We start from the raw sequence: 21,745 nt of genomic DNA on the forward strand, positions 1-21,745 counted from the left end.
AGAAAAGTTGGTGAGCAATAAAGCCATTATCTTTGTTATACTATTAATACATTAAATAATGGTCAAAACATTTTTCAAGTTATCTCTGCAGACAAAATACTTGAATCTATTTCCTATTAATCAAGTAACCAAATATCTAAGGGTGTACTGTAGATGAAGTAACATACTATAGTTGAAAATTATGTTTTAAGGAATGATTTGCTAATTCTGCTTTTGTTTACAATTCTTTAATAATAATGTTCAAATAGAACCTAAGGAATATTTAAGAAATTACTATATACATCAAAATTATTGGATGATTCTCCTAAGTGAGCCTTCAAAAAAATGTGGCTGGGTTGACATTCATCGAATATACCACATACACAGAAATAGCTACTGACAGATTGGTAAAATCAGTTAAGTTTCTCCAAAGCATTTTCATTCTTCTCTTGAGCTTCTTTTTCCATTCTCCCTCCAAGACCTACCACTGTCTACAAAAAATATCTGCAGATAATATGATAAAAAGCTTGCTTTAAGGTATTACAGCCCACATAACTGCACTGACTTATGGATGAGAAAAACATTAAGACCCTAAAACATGGGGCGCCTGGGTGGCTCAGTCGTTAACCGACTGCCTTCAGCTCAGGGCGTGATCCCGGCGTTCTGGGATCAAGTCCCACATCAGGCTCCTCTGCTAGGAGTCTGCTTCTTCCTCTCCCACTCCCCCTGCTTGTGTTCCCTCTCCCGCTGGCTGTCTCTCTGTCAAATGAATAAATAAAATCTTTAAAAAAAAAAAAAAAGACCCTAAAACATAACAAAAAAAGGTTTGAATAAACATGTACTATAATTAAGAAGCAAGCATACCGAAGACATTTTCAGTCCTGCTGGTAATTAAATAAATGAAAATTAAGACAAAAAAAGAGGCCCCATTATTTTTTCCCTAAAAAACTTGAGGGAAAACTAATTGCTAAGTTCAAAACAGTTAAGTAGTACATGATATAGCCAATATAAAGACAATGTAATAACAGGAACAAGACATAACATAACTAAGGGCACAAAATTAAATTGTGAGGAGAACCATACAAATCCGCATCTAAAAAAAGACTGGAAGGTTACCACGCAACAGTGTAATAGCTGAAGTGTCACTGGCAGGGGTTAGAGGTTTTGGCAGTTTTCTCCAAATTTTCCATAATATTACATTACTTTTATAATTTGAAAATTAGTTTCTGAAGGTAAAAGAACATGAAACAAATTAAAATAACTTGCATTACTCCTGTCTCAGTAATGATTATATAAAAGCTTACTAACAGAGTATAGTATTTTAGTTACTATTTTGGGTGGGGAGGAGGACTTCCCTAAGAACAGATGAAACTGCATAAAAATCATCTTTTTAGTTTTTTGTTATAAAAATTTTCAAACACAGAGCGGAGAGAACAATAGAATGAGAATCACTTGCCATCACTGAGACTCAACATGTGCAACATTTGTATTTTTTTAAAAAGGACATTTTTTTTCTACACGATTCAATACCAATAACAAAGTATATTAAATTATAAAAAAAAAAAGTCAGCCATTTGGATTAAAATTACATACCTTAATTTTGGCCATTAAAGCATCAATAGAAATTTCAAGGTCCTTGACCTGCTTATTGACCTCTGGTTTTCCATCTTTCAACGTACTTACTACTTCATTAAATTTATCGAGTCGTTTTTTCAGTGTGCCCACCTTAACCAGGCCATCAATGCTGTAAGGATAATACTTCATCAGAGTTTAAATTCACCATTTAATGCTATGCATATATTTTTCATCTTAATAAAATGCTAAACATATTGCTAAATAGGGTATTTCTTTCACTTCTGTTTTTATACTATCCAGGATTCTCTTTTCTAGATCTCCTGTTGAAGGTAAAAAAGAAATAATCAAGTATGGGTGTGAATGACACTGATGCCTATCAGTAATATTTTAGCCTTCTATAATTACACCGAAAAACTTGAGAATTCAAATTATAGAAGAATTTAAAAGTTATCTAATCTCTTTAAAAAGGTTTAAGGATTAACAGTTACTCAGGACTCTAAGATTAAAAAGTCTAAATTAATAAGACTCAAAAATAAAGACTAAATTTACAGTGAGACAATATAATTCCTATAGATAATCTTGAGAATTACGGTGAAAACATTAATGAGTTTTTTTAAAACAATGCCAATTTGACATTTATCAAGAAACTCAAAATACTAAAATAATCAGAATAAAAGGGCTTCTCTTAGCCATTTATTTCAACCTTTTATAGTGTTTATATTTTTGTAAGCTACTTCAAATCCTTTCGTAGCATGAGGTGAGTAATGAAATAATGAATTAATTAATTTCAAGTATATAATATAAAATCACAGACTAATATGCCTTTTTACAAAGAACATGACAAAGGAGAAAACTCTAAGAGTACCCAAACTGCTCTTCATTATGACTTTATAGCCATTTTATATTAGGGTAAATAGGTTCAGTAGGATTCTGGAGGCACTATTCATCTTACCGAGGTTTGTGTCTCCTTTTGCAAAGCCACATTCGAACGGTTTTTTGCATTTTGATGCAGGCTTCAGCTCGATATTTTATTTTGTTTTTCACTATGTGTAAGAGGAAAATACAATGATAGAAAATTATTCAGTTTAAATCAGGCATATCGTGTTCTTAAAAACCACTCCTCTCCACAAAGCAATTCTCAAGAAATATGAAATTGTGATGAACATATTATACCAGATAACAAATCAGGAAGTTTAACATTTCTTTAATTCCTTATATTTCTTAAAATAAAAAGTACATCATGTGTATGGCTAGATTTACCTTTTAAATGTGTTATTTCCTTATTATGTCACACTACTGCTTTCCAAACTGTCCTAGGAAATATCGGTCTATTAAACGGTAACAGGTCTGTCTTGAAAAAAGGATTCACTTGTCAAATGAATTTAGGAAAAGCTATCGCTGTACCTCCTTTAGGAGACTCACAATGAACATACATAGTCAAGTCTCTGAGAGCCCTACAGTAAAGGAATCTTTTTAACTTAAGTTACCCAGAACATTCTACACTAATCTGACCTTGACACACTTTTTTCAGAGTTTCCCTATTAACATCCTGCAAAAATCCTGTCTGGTTACTGATTTCACCACTGCATAACACAACCCACAACTGGTGTAGCACAGATAATTTAAATATAATGTGCTTTCCATCATAATGCAATGTATAAAGCTGAAAGCATTGAACTACAGCAACAAATGTGTTTATATTTTATTTGGAAAACGATGGGAAAAAGGGCTTTTAATTTTTTTTTTCCTTCTTATAGCTTTCTTTTTATCTTTATTCACAATTGTCTAACAAAAGACCTCAATAATAATCTTTGTTTGCATGGTTCCTTTTGGCTAAGTCCAAGGGATTTTATTTATCTATTAATAAGGTGTATCTTACTTAATCTTTTTTGTGTGCCTAGCACTGGCAAGTGGGGAGGTGGGAGGGACAGTTATAAATTTAATCAAGTTACTGATATACAATTAGATACAATCAAATATTTGCCACACACCCTCAGGTAACCCAAAAAACATTCTGCCCCGAATCCCTGTTTTGGGCGCAGATAAGCAGCTGCTTTGACCTACAGGGACACACAGAGAAGTAGCTTGGTCCAGCGCGTCAGAGCGAACAGCGGCTAAAAGAGCAGTGGCAGAAGAGGCTGGAAAGGGAAGCTGAAACCCCATTTCGCGGGGTCTGGAAAGACAGTCTAAGATTCTGCCCTGTATTAAAAGGAGAGCCTTAATAAAAGGCTTTTAGTTTAGAGAGAAACTTTGGGAAAAGAACTCCCAGGAAGCCAAGAAAACCCAGTTTGGGAGCTGCTGAAGTTGAGTGGGGAAGTGGCAGGGTACCACTAAGACCCCGGCAATAAAGAGGAAAGAATGTACAGTATTTGAAGGAGGAATCAACAGGATTTGTTCACTGACATGATTTCAGGGACAAATGAGGAGAGACAATTACAATCTTGAAATTTCTGGTGTGTGAACCGGTGACGCCATGCAGGTGGAAAGAGAGAAGTTCTGGCATAAGTCTGAGAGACTGGGGGGTCACGTGGAGGGAGGGCGAGGAATCAAGACCATAGTTCTGTTTGTTTTGTTTAGGACATGATGAAATTAATTCTTCCATAACATATCTGGATAGGAAGATAAGTAACAGACACAAAAAATATTTTCTAAATATTTACCATGTACACTACGTGGAGGTGTTACATGGAACCAGGAACACAGCCTGAATAAGCAAAGTGGTCCCTTCAGCCCAGCACTCACCACTGTGACAACTGCATGACATTCCACAAACCAATTCATTTCCAAAATAATTACAGATCTTGATGTGAAAGAAAACACCTACATTTGATGACTGAGAGTGAGCACCACTGAACTTTCTTCCAGCGACTGCAGATAAGCCAGTGATTGACTCTTTTAACCAATTCTGCTAAATGATCAGGGTCAGACTTCATAATCTGATCAAATTCTGCAAACTAGGAAATGAAATAATTTAGCATCAATATCAAAAGATAAATGTGTTTTAAACACACAGAGAGATACAAAATAACTACAAGTCCAAAATCTAACTTCCTGGAAATGATCACAAACCAATTACAGACACGAGTCTCAGCAAATTCAAACATATCTGGCTACATTTTACTGCCTTTCTCTTCCTTCCTTCAGCATCCTTTTTTGGAGGGGTAAGAGGGCATTCATTACTCATCACTAGTTAGAAGATTCAATAATAAAAGGAGAAAAAATCTTAAATGACAATTACAGATGGTTGGCAAAATATTTACTGAGAAAAGAATGATAAAAGGGCTAATGTTTCTGAATTGGCTCATCCACATACATAGACAGATGTATATAGTTTCTGACAAGTGAAGGTCAGCTATATAATAAAATCAGGTACCACCAAAACTGACTCTCCCAACCTCCCTCCCTATTTTGGTCAGATGTAAGAAATTGCTACGAAGAGACAGACAATACAAATAAAACAGCTGTTAGGCTATTAAAAAATAAAATGCATTATTTCCACAACTTAACACCAAATTATATAATGATTTCTATCCTTTATCAAATACCTCACTACAGTATATTGAGGATGTCACACACCTATCAATACAAAGGCTTCTTATAATCAATATTAAGTTAAAGGTAACATAACAAGATTAAAGATCTTTGAAAACCTGCCTTATGCTTTCAACACATTCTTTTGATTAATTTTTCTTGAGGCAAATAAGACCGAATGTTTTCGCAGGCTATTTCTAAAATCATTGCTATAGCCCTGAAGTAAGGGAAATGTTGAACTTTAGATATATATGATTACAGCTAAGCCAACTATGAATATATATTTGTTTTCTTTTAATTTTTTTCTTTTATACAAGAAATGGTATGGATCCTCTGCAGTAAAAATATTCAAAGGGAAGTATTACACAGATTTTTATCTCATGCCCAAAAATGTGAAATTAGATTTATTTATTATCACTAACCTAGCCTTCAAGGCAGTAGAGATATCTATTAATGATATTGCTAAGTCAAATAAGTATAGATGACTATTATATAATTACAGTTGTGTTTAAAATTATGAGGATGCTATTATTCAATCAATATTAACAAAGTTAGGAATGCTGAAAATATTACAAACAGATTGTGAATAGCATTTAAGTATTTTTGTTTTGTACATATTTGTTATGAGATATTCTATAAGTCAGTCTTGTAATTTAGTACAAAAATCTATAAATACAAAAAACTATGGGTTAGCCTAACTACGTTACATACAAAAGTATTTATACATTCATTCATTCTGGGGTTTGACAGAATTTGGCACAAACTTCAGTCCAATTTCCTATACCTTATACATCTATCATATGCCAATAAAACTTGTTCTTACAACGAAGACTCAAAAGTACTGTGAAATTTTTAATTATTAAACACTGAATTAATATGTTTTAGAAAAGCTTTCAGTAAGTATTTTCTGGTAGGGGCGCCTGGCTGGCTCAGTCGGTACAGCATTTGACTCTTGATCTTGGGGTTTTAAGTTCAAGCCCCACACTGAGAGCCTACTTAAAAAAATAAATTAATTAAATTTTTAAAAAATAAATTAGTAAGTTCTGGTTACCTGTTATTTAAGCAAAAAATCCAATTGAACAATGCTCTAATTCTAGTACTTCTGAATGTGAAATAAAAGTTGTAAAACTCGTACAAAATATTACACATAAACTTCTCCCAAGTAGGGAAACCGTGTGTGTGTGTGTGTGTGTGTGTGTGTGTGTACACAGACGCATACTGTTAGTGATCATATAATTCATGAATAATACAAATCACTAAACACTTAAAAATATGCATCGACTCCAACTATCCATATTCATCATGTTAAAGTTTAAAATAAAAATGTATTTACCTTGCCGGGTCTAAAAAATACTTTCGTTAACCCAAACTTGTAGTCAATTTCATTTAAGCCCAAAGCTTTAAAAAGAGCCTGAAAAATAAAAGTTCGAAAGTTAAATGCCAAATAGTAATTGGTAAAAAAGATAGTTCATAGCTAAGAAATTTCAATTTAGGCAGTATTTGTACCTTACAAAACAGTCTTGGGTCCAATCTTGCAAGTTTATCTGGCATATACTTTTTATACATGTTGTACAGTTCGTGAAAGGAAGCTCGTGATGGGAAACCACCCTGCATTAAGTCCAAAACAGACACCATACCTAGATTCATAAACAAACACCAATTATTGCCGATCTCTGTACAGAAGTCCGAAACTAACTTGTGAATGATCTAACAATTTTACAAATTAATGTTTAGAAAGGGGCAATTTATAGGAATCATCAACAATGGAATATTACATAGGGAATATCGTATTCATATTCAGTATGTAACAACTTATCCACTACCTAAAACTATTTTAGCAAATTTTGTCAAAAATCAGCTTGACTATTTTCTCAGGACAAATTATTGGTCCCTAGAACGCTCAAATCTAGTTTGTTTCTTCTTTCTGCTAGAAACCTCTGTCACAATCAATAGCATATGAGGTAAAGGCCCGCATTAAGCCACTTTCCCAGTCCTGAGGTTAATTTTAGAACAAGACTCTTGACAGAGTCTTCAAGAAGTAGTCAGACACATTCCCAAATTCTCACCTATGCTTACAGAAAGAAAAAGAAAAAGAAAGGAGAGCTCACTATTTCATAAAGATCCTCTTTCACTCACCTCGCAAAGAAACTAGTCTATTGGGGTAAAGAGTCTATAAAATGAATATTTTCAGTATAATTCTAGTGGCTGGTTATTTGAGCCTTAAGTCAGTACGAACTTTTCATGTCAGGAAAAGTATGAAGTAGTCAGGGGAAGCCTCAACAACTGTAAATAATGCCAGTACTTTTATTTATAAAAAAGACCTGGGTTTCACTCTCTGGGACTTTCAAATCAATAGGGATAAGATTATTCAACAAAAAGTGTTAAGACAATGGCCAGCCATTTAAAAAACAAACATAACACTGGATCCCTACTTTATTCCTTATACCAAAATAAATTCCTGGTGGTCAAAAATTAAATTAGCAAAATGAAACTACAAAATGTTTTTTTTTAAATGAGTAGATGTTTATTTTGGAATAATCTCATAGGAAAGATAACTCTTCTAGGCAGTCAGGTTGAATTTTAACCTACCAGAATTTTAACCTATTGAATTTTAACCTACCAGGCAAAGGTACAAAAGACCAGTAGTACTCAGCGTTGATGACAGTGTAAGAAAACACACACATATACTACTGGTGGGGAAAGTAAACCAGTGCAACAATTTTGGATGGCGATTTGGAAATATTTACTCCCTTGACTCAGTACTTTCTACTTCTTTGAATCTATCCTACAACTTGTTACACATGTGGACAAAGATATGCATAGAGAATGCACACGTGTCCACTGGGTCACTATAATGGAAAAAAACAGAAATAACTTAAATATCAATCAATTAAATTATGTTACAATCATATGGTAGAATATGATGTATTCATTAAAAAGAATAAGACAGAGATTTAACCAGTATAAGAAATATGCGCAAAACAGAATTAAGTGGTCACCCCTGAGAAATGAGACTTTTTACTTCTATTATTCTGTACTATTTGACTTTTGTTAGAGTCAGCTATATAACTATTGTAATTTTTAATATTAATTAATGAAGCACATAAAGGCAATCATTCCTATGGAAAGAAGTATCTAAAACTACAACTAATTAGCTCTGGGCTGTGCTTGGAGAAAGTAAAGGTTTGATTGGTATTGTTAAAACTCCTGTCCATTTATATCGAACACACAAGTACCCTTGGGAATGTACACATCTGCCACCTCTGAGTCTCTTCGCTTGCCCAAAGGCTGAAGACAACATATGAGCTGGTTCACAAAAGCTCATTAAGAATTTCATGAAGCTTAACAAACTGCCAAGCCCAGGGTTGCCTTCTAAGCACTTGAAGCTAATTTACCCTAAAGACCTTTCAACGCTTAAAAAATAAAAATCACCAACCCAAGTATTCTTCCTTCGAGAAATCTCCATGCCCTGGCTCCTTCCCTGGGAATTCGGTGAGGGGCTTGTTGGTGCAGTCTGGCTGGTTATACTCAGAACCCTCTTTGTTGCCACAGACAGGCAGCACGACCTCAAGGCTGTAGAGAAGAACACCTGCCTTCTCTAACCTTCCCCTGCTCTGCCCTGGTGCTGGCTCATCAGAAGACAGTAATCTTAGTAAAAGATGTCCTACATGAATTTAATTCTCCTTAACTTGGAAAAAAATAATGAAAATGGAAAGGCAATGTAGAATTCAAAGGGACATGAGCTGATTCAGGAGCCAAGGAAAGGATACGTGAGGGCGGCTGGTCAAGTCAACGCCACTGTGACAAACACTAAGATAAGGGCTGCAAAATGAACATCTGATTTGGGATCAGTGAGATCACGGGTGACCTCATCAAGAATTACTTTGTTGGACTGGTCAAGGTGGAAGCTGAATTCTCTTGGGTTAAAGGGTGAGTGGAAGGCAGGAAACCGAGAAAGCAAGAACAGACTATTCTTGGACGAAAAGGGAAAAACTAGAGAACAAAAAGTGAGGTGAGATATACGGACAAAGCTGGAAGGGACTGTGGGTCAGAGGGAATTAGGATGAGGTCTCCGCATGTTTAAATGGTAATGAGAGAGACCACCTCAAAGGGAATGGTTCAATATACATAATCGATATTAAAGATTCAGGAGAAGGTAGAAGGGATGATTCCAAAGAACTATAATCTCAACTAAGAAGAGAGGCACTTCCACCCTCTTCACAGGAGGGAAGGTTATGTAGGTAGAGAGCAGTGTTTGGGAGCACAGAGGTGAAGATTTCCATCTTCCAGTAAAGAAATGAGGCTGTCCGTTGGCAGAGACTGAAAGATTTGAGGAGAGCAGGGTGGGTCTGCCTACAGCTTATATAATTGTAATTTAAGAAAAAAGTACAAAATTGCAAAAGAATACACAAGCAGGCACAGGGCTTTCTTTCAAAGGAGCCCATCTAAATGAGGGACCCTGAAACTTACGTGACCCTAGCTTTATAAGCTTTATAATGACTTTGAGAGGAACAATATAAGGATGAGAAAGACAAGACAGTTTAAGGAAGTATCACAAGCCTGAGATGAATCAAAAGGCAAGGAGAGGACCAAGGCCTTGGGAGAAAGCAGGAGCAGCGTGGGTAGGGACGGCAGATGGACATGCATGCCATCCAGGAAGAACAGTGCCTGCTCCGAAGACTTCCGCGGCTGAGCAAAGTTAGAATGTGGCAGGTGAGAGCTGGAGAGCGGGAGTTTAACCAAATGCACAGAAGTTCTGCAGCAGCCAAGGGCATCGTGTTTTATTTATTTTTTTAATAAGTGGTGGAGTGACAGCAAGGACACCAGAACCTACCTCCCGCGCCGGCTACGTGGGGCATGAGAAATGACCTGCTGCCAGACTGAGAAGGCCGTCGGAAAGCAACCTCCTTAAGGGAGATCTAGGTTTGCAGTTAAAGAGTTTTTATAAATTTTACTTCAATGCTGTAGAACTGTTTTATTTCATAATAAACTATACCCCAATACTGCTCAAATAATTTGTTAGCCATGCTTTTCTTATAATTAAAAGAAATCAAAAGTAAAAATCATTGCACTTAAAAACAAGATAACTGTGAGTTGTTTGAAAGCACCGTACATATTAAAGTGTCTGAGCTAAGACTCCCAACACACATGCATATAAATTAGAAAAACATGAAAATACCTGAACATTGAAGTTGAGACAAAATTTGGGCACCTTCAAAGTGGTGGCTTGTCATCTTTAAATTAGGTTTGATACAACGAATAAAGCTGGCACCCTAGGAGAATAAAGGTACTTTTTAATGATAATACATACAGCATCCTTGCTTTTCTAATTCTATTAAATACCAGTAACTTTCAGACATGTTACCATTAATATTTGAACCTCTTAAAATAATCACTAAAGAATTTAAAACTCAACAGATACTTTTAAAATTTCAAGCTTGGAATAAATTTCTGCATTATATACTAATATTAGAAAAATACTGGGCGCCTGGGTGGCACAGTCAGTTGGGCATCCGACTCTTGGTTTCAGCTTAGTTCATGATCTTGGGGTCATGAGATTGAGCCCTGCGTCAGGCTCCACGCTTAGCATGGAGTCTGCTTGGGACTCTCTCTCTCCCTCTGCCCCTCCCGCTCATGCTCTCTCTCTCTCTAAAATAAATATATCTTTAAAAAAAAAGAAAGAAAAATACTACATTGTAGATTTGAGTGCCAAAAATTGTGTTATTGTAAAAAGAAAAGTCTTTCATCATAAAATATTTTAACACATTTAAACAATACATTTTCCAGGTATATAGATGTGATTTTATTCTACATTTAAGTGTATTTATGGTGCCATATTTCTGTGATAAGAAAACTGTCCTGTAACAAGAGAAATAAGTAAAATTATGCCTCTTCAAATTCAGGCCGAAGTGGGGGAAAAAAATTCAACCTTTTTCATCATTCTACTTCAAAAATATACAGTAAGTCCTGAAGCTGCACCACTGCACTTTTAAAGTTCTATTTGTTAAACAGTATTTTTAAAGCTTTTAAAGGCATTCATTTGGACTCAGTTATCAGATTATGTTGAATGAGGCAGAAAGAATGTGGATATGTATACAATGAAACTGTGGGTATGAAAGCGAATACACTCGACATCCAAATTACTGTTTCTTTCCAAACGAGTCCCCTTAGAAAACTGAAGAGTTATTTCAACAATGATGCTCATTGCAAGCACTTTCAGAACCCTCTTTTAGAAATACCTTCTTCTTATAAATCTCCTCATTTTATAGTACCACTATATTTGGGTAACAAAAATAAAACACCCTCCTTATCAGATTTGGTTTTTAAAGATGTTTGGTTGTTAAGATGGTAAATATTTGCAAACAATGAGGATATGTGCAAGAATTTCTTAATGGTCCCAAAAGCCAATCTAACAATAAGTGAAGCAATAACAGCACCAACAGAATAAATATTTGGCTTTCCAAAATGCCTACTTGATAAGGAAGAATACCTGGTTAGTTCAGTAGATCTGTTTAAAAAATATCTCACCTTGGAATCATGCCTCATTTACATAACCCACATATCAAACTGCTTTCTCTGATAAATTACCATTAAAAAAAAGAATGAATTGGGGCACCTGGGTGGCACAGTCGGCTGGGCGTCTGACTCTTGGTTTTGGCTCAGGTCATGATCTCAGGGTCATGAGATAAGAGCCCCACATCAGGCTCTGCATTCAGCTCAGAGTCTGCTTAAGACACTCTCTCCCGGGCGCCTGGGTGGCACAGCAGTTAAGCGTCTGCCTTCGGCTCAGGGCGTGATCCCGGCGTTATGGGATCGAGTCCCACATCAGGCTCCTCCGCTATGAGTCTGCTTCTTCCCTCCCACTCCCCCTGCTTGTGTTCCCTCTCTCACTGGCTGTCTCTATCTCTGTCGAATAAATAAATAAAATCTTAAAAAAAAAAAAAAAGACACTCTCTCCCTCTCCCTCTGCCCTTCCCCCTCCCCCTCAAATAATCTTTAAAAACAAAAAATAAAAAAATAAAAAACAGAGTTAACTATTAAAATGTCTAGTTAAAAAAAAAAAGAGATCCTAAGAAATACTGCCTCTATAACAGGGCATAAAGATATTAAGTCCATTTTTTCCACATCAACATTGCCATGTTGGAGAATGTTACTATTAGAATAATAAAATGAAAATGAATTACATGCATTTTGTTTAATCCTAAGAAATACATTTTCTTCGGGGCACCTGGGTGGCTCAGTCAGTTAAGCATCCACCTTCAGCTCAGGTCATGATCCTGGAGTCCCAGGATCAAGCCCCGCATTGGGCTCTCTGCTCAGGAGGGAGTGTGCTTCTCCCTCCGTCCCTCACCCTGCTCGTGTTCTCACTCTCTCTCTCTCTCAAATAAATAAATAAAATTTAAAAAAATAATAATAAAAAGAAATACATTTTCTTCTCCACATAAATAATTATTTTCACTTTTCTGAAACTACAGGATAATCTTAATTTAATAACATTGAGAGAATTCTGTATATTTATAAATAATGACTTCGCATATGTATCACATATATATTTCGCTTTTCTTCAGAAGAAGCCTAACCAAAATGATCATTTTAAAAACTGATTTTTAATTTTTGTTTAAAGATTTTATCTATTCATTTGAGAAAGAGACAGAGCACAAGCAGGGCTAGAGGGAGAGGGAGAAGCAGGCTCCCTGGCAAGCTGAGAGCCCTACATGGGGCTTGATCCCAGGACCCTGAGCTCATGATATGAGCCAAAGGCAGAGCTTAACCATCTGAGCCACCCAGGTGCCCGTAAAAACTGATTTTTTCAAATGAGGGAATTCAGTTTAAAATTAATTTCTAGGGGCACCTAGGTGGCTCAGTTGGTTGAGCCCCTGCCTTAGGCTCAGGTGATCAAGTCCCACGTTGTGTTCCCTGCTCAAGTGGGGAATCTGCTTCTCTGCCCCTCCCCTGGCTCGTGCTTTCTCTCTCCCTCTTGCTTACTCTCTCTCTCGAATAAAAATAAATAAACCTTTAAAAAAATTAATTTCTAATTATTCCAAGTTTACTGTGCTTATTTGAGTAATTACTAATAATTTAAGACGACTACTTAAAAACCCTGGATTTTTTTCTAAGTGTACTCACAGTACTTCGAAGTTTATCCAGAAGCAGATTTAATTGTGTCTGTAGAAGAAAGCAAATCACTTTATTATTTCAAAAAGCAAAAGTACACAATGTTATTAAGTTAATATCAGCCCTCCAACATTAGCATAAAATAACATGCAATAACATCAGCACACAACATGGGACATCACAATTTAACAACTGATGCATAAATTCTTTGACAGTAACATGCAAAATATATGGCTAATATAATGCTAAAGGACAATAACTTATATGACTTCTACAGAACTTATATAATTAAAAGACTGAATATTAGCAATGCTAAAAAATATACATGCACACTTGCAGGTGGGATGAATGAGCAAAAAGTGTACAGGCAACAAAGGAAGTAAATGAAAATACTGCAGATGCATTCCATAAGAGATTAACAGAGCAGTACTTGAATGTGTAGCAAGCTGGGTGTAGTTTCTGTCAGATTCCACTGAAGAATGAAGACATACTTAAAATATACACTAATGGTATATATTGGAAATGTTTTATGTAACACTTCTCATAAATGAAATTGTCCTGCCTAGCTGTAGAAACCCTCTTTGTTATTTTAAAATATTTCACATTCCAATTATTTTTAAAAGCTTGGACAATTCTCAAAAAAAACTTGACAATAAACACTACAGGTTACTATATTTTCCTGTTTATAATAATATTAAGTGATAATATTTTACTCTGGTTTAATAATACATTACAATCATGTTTTGCTTTACTTCTCTGCAAAGTAAATTATGTAAAATTCTTAAAGCAATTTTATACTAAGATGCTTATACTACTCACAAAAAAGATAAATTAAGATGTTGATTCTTAAATTAACATACTAGATCAATCATAGCTATATTTAATAATATTAATGTAATAGGTAGATTGTACTGGATGCTTTCAGTGAGTCAGGCACTCCTTCAAAGTTTTTTCACAGGCATTATCATGTTTAACTTCCACAACAATTCTAATTAAGGATGTATTATTAGCCTCATTTTTCAGGTAAAAGCATTAAGGTCCAGAGAGATAAATTACTTGCCTATGATCATGGAACTAGTAATGATAAAGCCAAAATTCCAACATAGGCCTAATAAAGTTCATTCTCTTACCCATGATACTACAGTATACTTTAGGTATCATAGGGTTAAGTTATAAAAATGGAGTGAATTTCCCACTGGATTAAAAAAATACAGTCATACCCCACTCATCTGGTTGACTGAGTACTAACAACTTTTATCAATCCGGATCATCAAATAACTGAAAAGTACGAGAGCCACTAATTTGCAAAGAAAACTGTCACAAAGTCCATGCCTCTTAATCCATAGACTAAGCACAGTGTTCTTCAAAAAAAATGGAGATAGAGTAGAAGCAGCAAAAATAAACTTGAGAGAAGAGGGAAGAATGTCAATTATCAAGGAAACAGTCAATGACCATAAGGTATAAACAGTTTTATGAAACTCATGCTTTCTTTGTATTTTATTTTTATTTTAAAACATACAAATATTTATGTACATAATAGAGTTAGATTTCCATCAAAAGGATTATTTTTCTAAAAACACTAGCAGTAAAGGGGCTATGTTTCAATAACCTGAAAATGTTACTTTTCAGTAGAGAACTTCTGGTTCTCAGAAATGATGGATAACTGAAGTCTTACTGTAAATGCTAGCCTCTTTTGTTTTATTGCTTCCCATAACTTGAATTTAACAAGCCATTCTACTATATTTTAAATTAATAATTATTAATACTAAGACAATTATATGGTTTCACTCATATATGGAATATAAGAAACAGCACAGAGGATCATAGGGGAAGGGAAGGAAAACTGAATGGGAAGTCATCAGAGGGAGAAAAACCATGAGAGACTCTTAACTATAGGAAACAAACTGAGGGTTGCTGGAGGGGAGATGGGTCGGGGGATGGCGTAATAGGGTGATGGGCATTAAGGAAGGTGCGTGATATGAGGTGCACTGGGTGCTATACACAACTGATGGATTTTTAAACACTACATCTGAAACTAATGATGTACTATATGTTGGCTAATTGAATTTAAATTAAAAAATACTTCATTTCAAAGTATCTTATAAAAACATTTTTAAAATTTTATTAATAATATCACTCAATTATACGTTTTAGCAGTTTAATATGCAAAATATATGCAATATTTTAATATGCAAAAATACTGCACATAAGCAATATTTAGGTATTTCAAGTCTCAGCATAATACCTTAATTCAAAGAATTTTAAGAATGTTTTTGTTCTTATCTATATTGTCTAAAATTTCAAGTATGTTCTTACCAGCAATACTACTATAATATACTACAGTACGAAAATAATAATAATAATAGCCATTTCATTTAGGCTAATATAGTATTTTAAACTAATCTGCTATCGTATGTCTACTGAGGAATTTCAGAGTATCAAAATAAGAGGAAAAAATATTGCTCAAGAGAATTAGGAACTCATAATTAATGAATATAACTTATAACAAAGTTAAAGACTTTTTATTCAATTACCTGAAAAGTATTATAAGCTTTCTCTTATATTTATATTTACTTTAAAAAAATCTAGTCTTATAAACATGATTTTATCAAGTTAGTTATTTAGGGCCCATTTCAATCCACAAGGGATTTCAGGAGGCTACACTGTTATTATTATAGTATTCTCATGCTTAAAATTTTTAATACTTAAAATACACATAATGAAAGGCATATGCAGAGTTTTCTTGTAAATACAACAAGACTTTGTGGAAATGTATAAAAGAGAAATTAATTTTACATCTTTATCATAATTTTTTATTCATTAAACTTATACAAAAGCTTTTAAATTATCTTTTTCTATGCTAAATACTCAACAATTAGAACCAATTAGGAGTGTTCCATTTCTAAGACACACCATGTGACAATTCCTTGTCAGACTTCAAAGAATAAATTTCTGATCCAAAATTAATAAAACAAATGAGATGTTCTTCAATGTTAAATAAGCAGTTTGAAGTGTTTGTCACACAAAGCACTTATCTTTCACAAAGTTATTAAAAGCTTTAATCAAATTTTAGTGTAATACATACACCCATAAAGCACAGTGAAAGAAAACACATCGAAAATAAATTAAAAAGACTGAATCATTAACTTGAGACGGGCTCTTTTTAACATGGCAGCCATTCTATAAGTAAGAGTCCACGAAGGTGATCATTTACCTGAAGGCCCTGGCTGTGCCTGCTTTTCCTCTCTCAACTCAACTAGTCCTCTCTAGCCATCCCGAGCTGAACTACTCCAGCTAAAGCAAACTGCTGAATGAGGAAGGAAACAGAAAACACATGGGAAAGAGAAGGTTTGAAGGTCAACCAAACAGTAAGCAGAAGCAAGAACATTAGGAGAAGCAGGTATGAATTAGATATGTTAAGCAACAAGAAAGAACAGATTCATAAAATTGTAAGAATTGCTGTATGTTCAGTTACACCCATTTTATGTTATTTTTTATGCAGATACCAACAATGCAGGGTCTGCTCTTGCATTTCACTCACGGGATTTTTGACCGTGATCTACAACATTATCCTCTGTAAAGTATAAAACAATATATTTTATTTAAATGCAATAAAGACAAATTTTCAAGGAATAAATTTAACAAAAATACCTTAAACTTGTTTCCCACACTGATGAAGCTAAGTTTTCCTGCTTTTTGTTTAGTATCTTTGCTGTTATTTGTGGATGATTCAAATAATTCTCGTATAAATTTATCTCTGGATTCACATATTAAGGATTCAAGAGACATATGTAAAGCATCATTATTTTTTTCCACAAACTGGGTCTGAAAAATAAAAGCACAGGAATGGTTCAGTCCATCCTAGGGTAACATCCCTTGATTCAGCTGTATTCACTAGAATTTTTCAAGATGACAGAACTGTTCTGTATCCGCACTGTCCAACACAGTCACCACCAATGCAGACACAGAGCACATGAAGTGTGGCCGGTGTACTGAGGACCTAAATTTTAAACTTTATTAAATTTAAACTGAAATAACCAGAGGCAGCTAGAGGCTCACATTCTGTACAGTGCAGCTCCAACTTCGGATGGTTTTCTCCTGGTAAAAGTCATACTCACTGTTTCATAGCACACTGCCCCTGCGAAATGCCTGATAATGAAGCCTTCGTCATCTCTGATGTTCCTATGAACTGCCAACTTAGATTTTCTGGGTATCTGAAAAGAGTACACATACATCAGTTGTTAAATTATCAAAAACAGATTACATAATTTCCTTTAGAAAACAGCTGGGATGTGAAATACTTAAAATTATAAAGGGAATTTTCACACTTTACACAATTATACTGCCTTTGAAACATCTAGTAAGCTTTAAACTACCAATGAAATCTAGCAAGTATTTGGTTATAATCTCTTAGAAAAGGAAAAAGGACTAAGACAAAAACAAACACTATAAGTATGCAAAACAACGGGCACTTTATAAAGTTAACTACCTATGTCTAAAGTAGCGGTTCTTGACCTTGATTGGCAAATTACCTGGAGAACTTTTAACCCTCCTAAACTCCATACCTTTTACATCAGGTGATTCCTAGCTACAGCCATGGTTGAGAAGCATTGTTCTTGTTTTGTTTTGTTTTAAGATTTTATTTATTTATTTGACAGAGCAAGACAGCCAGCGAGAGAGGGAACACAGGCAGGGGGAGTGGGAGAGGAAGAAGCAGGCTCCTAGCGGAGGAGCCTGATGTGGGGCTCGATCCCAGAACACTGGGGTCACGCCCCGAGCCCAAGGTAGACGCTTAACGACTGTGCCACCCAGGCGCCCCGAGAGAAGCATTGTTCTAAAACACATCTGAAATCAGTACAGGACTTTTCCCTCTTTTATAGCTATACATCCTAACATGTCTATACAATGAGCCTGAAACTATCTGAAGGACACTGAATCATTTTAGGGTTATATTATCAATTATAGTATCTCATATTTAAAAGTTTCCAAAATGCCTTCACATAAAAGTATACATCTGACCCTCAGAATAACCTAAAGATAGGAAAGACAATCTTATTTAAAAATGAAAAAGCTAAGACTTTGAGAGCCTTACCAGGCTTTTTCTAGGTGAGAGAGCTAGCAGACCACAGAGGCTCTTCTCTACGAGGTGATACACCAGCATGAGTCAGAGTGAGGGCCCTCAAGTCAAAACTCCCAGCCTGATTCCCAAATCCACCACTTCCTCACTATGCTAGATGACTGGTCACTTAACCTCTCTATGTATGTCTCCTCATCTCTAGCATGGGGATACAAACAGGATCCACCTCAGAGATTATGAGGGTTAAATAAAATAATTTAAGTAAAACCCTTAGATCAGTGACTAGCACATACTAGTATGTTATTGAGGTGAACCTCAACAGCCACAGGGGCCAGCCTCACGCAGAACAGCCCCACTACTCACTGCTGCAAGGACTCAAGCACAGCTCTAAGGCCCAGTAGCAGTTCAGGGAACTAGATCTTCTAGCCCTTTCAGAAGTGCACTTCTGGGGCACCTGGGTGGCTCCATCGGTTGAGCGGCTGACTCTTGGTTTCGGCTTGGGTCATGATCTCAGGGTCATGAGACTGAGCCCCATGTCGGGCTCCATGCTCAGCACAGAGTCTCCTTGAGATTCTCTCTCCCTCTCCCTCTCCCTCTGCCCCTCCCCCAGCATGTTCTCGCTCTCTCTCTAAAATAAATAAAATCTTTAAAAAGGGAAAGAAAAAACAAGTGTACCTCTCATTTATTTCTATAGCTCTGTCTGTTTTTCCCTTTAGCTAATTTCTTCTACTGCTTCAGTTTCTATGTCCCTCTCTGAGTATATTTTCCATTCCAAACTCCCTAGGCAAGAACATCAAAACAAACTGGCTACCCATTATCTAATATGGATTGCTTGCACCAGCCAGACTCTAATCCATGAACTTTATTACTGGTCTTACAAACGTGCAGACTAGTGGCTGCTTGTGATTCTAGGTGCTAACCCCTGGAAAGTGATCAACGTCACATGACAGAAAAAAAAGCAACTGGTGGCCACTTTGCTAAAAGGAAGAACATAAAAACAGCAGGTAAACCATTTTGTACATTTTAGATAGATGAAACATACTTTCCATCCAGCTAAAAGGGCCTTCATTAGATAGATCATCATCTAAAATATACATGTATAAATTAAGTGCCTATTTACAGAGGATGCTGTGCTGGATACATTATAGTTGCTCTCAGCCCCATAGAACTTATTATTCTAATTATTTAATATGCAACACTAGTACATCTTTCTAAAGGTTTCTCTTCTCACCACAGAGTCTCGGTTTTGGAATGATAAACTCACAGTGAGTCGGAAATGTTCTTTGTGTTTCTGGTGAACTGCAGATGTAAAGTGTTGATCGCTTGGCTGGGGAAGACGATTTTCTTCATCTAAAATATCCAATATCCCCACTAATTTTGCTTCAATTAAATCTATTCCAAAAAAGTCAAAATATGATAGGTTAAAAACATTTTAAAGATATGTGAACAGTTTACTCATCACAAATTTAAAGCACTGGTCAGAAGCAATATAAAAGATGATTATATATGTATCCGCACAGGTTACAGAAAGCAGATATTTTACTTCGAATCTGGCAATTTATCAGAAAGTAATATCATACACATAACATCATAGTGGAGCTTTCCTCCACTATGGAAAAGTTTGCTTTATGCCCCTTTGCTTTCATAAAAGACCTACGTTAATACCTGTTTTCACTAGCTGAAAGAAATCCAAAGAGAATTTTTGCACTTACAAAATGGTATTTGCTTCTCCAATATACAGCATTTCGGCTTATGAAAGGTTTCACAAAAATGCTCTACTTTTAGATAGCAGGGGAAACTATTTAATACAGGTTTTAGAAAAACAACGCCATACACATATGATTCATGTAATCACCATTCTATTTGTAAGCTTGGATGCGAGAGGCTAAAGAACCAAAAATTCCTCTTCTCCATATGATACCTACACTCAAAAATGAAGTAGAACTACAGAAGCTTTTGCATGCAGAGCTGTTAAAACTACTTTTCAATACTGACTCAAATGTTTTCCAGCAAAACTTCAGTAACAGCACATTTTTATGCTCCTTCTAGTCATGTTGTTTGAATTTCCTGCTTGTACAAAATAACTCTAAAATACAAAGTGCTTGAAAACAGTATATAAAAAACTATTAAATGGGACAGGCTCCTTAAGCTATAGGACATAGGAAGAGAAATCAAAATTCTAACAGCACTGTTCAGAGAACGATGCTTTTTAGGCAACTGGTGATGCTGAAGGGGGGGCAGCTGAATTAAGCTATAAATGAGTATTTTGATAGACATAGAAGGATATGAAGGTGGACTGAAAGATAAACAGAAGGGAGGAGTTCCAGCCGAGATACCAAATCACAAAATCAAAGGCACAGAGATCTGAGAAAGGCTGTAATGTGTAAAGGAAATGCTCAGTGAGCCAGCTAGGATGTAAAACTGCTTTGGAAAGCTGTGCCAATGTAAAGCAGCAGCAGTAGTAGTAGTAGTAGTAGCAGTAGTAGTAGTAGTAGTATTTTATACATCTTCTCCAAATCTAGCACATGAGTTACTGACTCAATTGTCAAATGGAGTTTTGAAAATAAAGTCTGCCCAACAGTTGATTTTTGTGATGAGGCAGGAAAGAAAAGGAAGATTGAGCACTAGGCTGCGGGGGAGGGGGTAACAGGAACAAGTTTCCTTACTGATAAAAACAGACAAGAAAAACAGAGACCCTGTTCTCCTGGCTGCAGAGCATTATCTGGATATGACACATGAAACTTGTGAAGCCACCTTGCAACCGGTCAGAGGGCGCTGCCAATGCAGAGAACAGAAAGAAGGGAACGGCAGAAGGAAGGGCAGCGCCAAGCACTGAAAAACCTCCCTTGGAGCGTGGCTAACATACGGGCTTCCCCAGGGGAGATCATTTATCCCTTTACTACTTAAGCAATTTAGTGCCCTTCTTAACCTACTCACACGGTGGCTGTTTAAGAACGAAAACATTCACCAAAGTAAACAGAAGAAATTTTAGGAAAACTTTCAACATAGCTGAATTTGATGCCCTGGTAGGAAAAAAAAACTTCCTGGCAGTACTAGAGAAGTAAAACTTCTCTCAAAAACCACAGTTTCAAGTCCCATAACCAGTCGTATCAATCACGGAGCATGGAAAAATTACTAGTAAAAGCATTTTCTGTATCTTCCCATATTTTCCAAAAGTGGAATAAAAAACCACATACCTATACAATCCTGATTATCCACATAATGCACTTCATTAACGCCTAAGCCTTCTTTTTGATAGAGTTCTTGTTCCTAAAATGAAATAATCATAATCATAGATATGGAAATACTGTATGATGTGAAATGGCTTGTTTTGTGCCACTCTGATCATAACAGTTATTGATTAGTCCAGGGTACGAAGGCTCATACCATATTCTTGAAATATGCAGAGCAACTTCACACACACGCAGAGATCTGTTCAAATTCAAGGAAAAGCCAGGACTTTGAAAT

At 35.7% G+C, this 21,745-nt stretch overlaps 1 protein-coding gene across 6 annotated transcripts in view; it reads right to left on the minus strand.

Moving 5' to 3' along the window:
- Positions 1-21,745, minus strand: part of MYO6 (myosin VI) — a 138,279-nt gene that overhangs the window by 19,929 nt on the left and 96,605 nt on the right. For all 6 annotated transcript variants that reach the window (XM_087856941.1, XM_087856940.1, XM_045803942.2 and 3 more), the window contains exons 15-25: positions 21,475-21,547; positions 19,542-19,669; positions 17,319-17,414; positions 16,852-17,025; positions 13,213-13,251; positions 10,265-10,358; positions 6,592-6,722; positions 6,419-6,496; positions 4,379-4,508; positions 2,507-2,597; positions 1,573-1,723 (exon numbers count right to left, since the gene is read on the minus strand). In XM_087856941.1, the coding sequence (XP_087713067.1) occupies positions 1,573-1,723; positions 2,507-2,597; positions 4,379-4,508; positions 6,419-6,496; positions 6,592-6,722; positions 10,265-10,358; positions 13,213-13,251; positions 16,852-17,025; positions 17,319-17,414; positions 19,542-19,669; positions 21,475-21,547 (1,185 nt within the window). The remainder of the gene's footprint in view (positions 1-1,572; positions 1,724-2,506; positions 2,598-4,378; positions 4,509-6,418; positions 6,497-6,591; positions 6,723-10,264; positions 10,359-13,212; positions 13,252-16,851; positions 17,026-17,318; positions 17,415-19,541; positions 19,670-21,474; positions 21,548-21,745) is intronic.

This window comes from Ursus americanus, chromosome 29, assembly GCF_024610735.1.
Source record: "Ursus americanus isolate L20-20 chromosome 29, mUrsAme1.1.p, whole genome shotgun sequence".
Lineage (NCBI taxonomy): Eukaryota > Metazoa > Chordata > Mammalia > Carnivora > Ursidae > Ursus > Ursus americanus.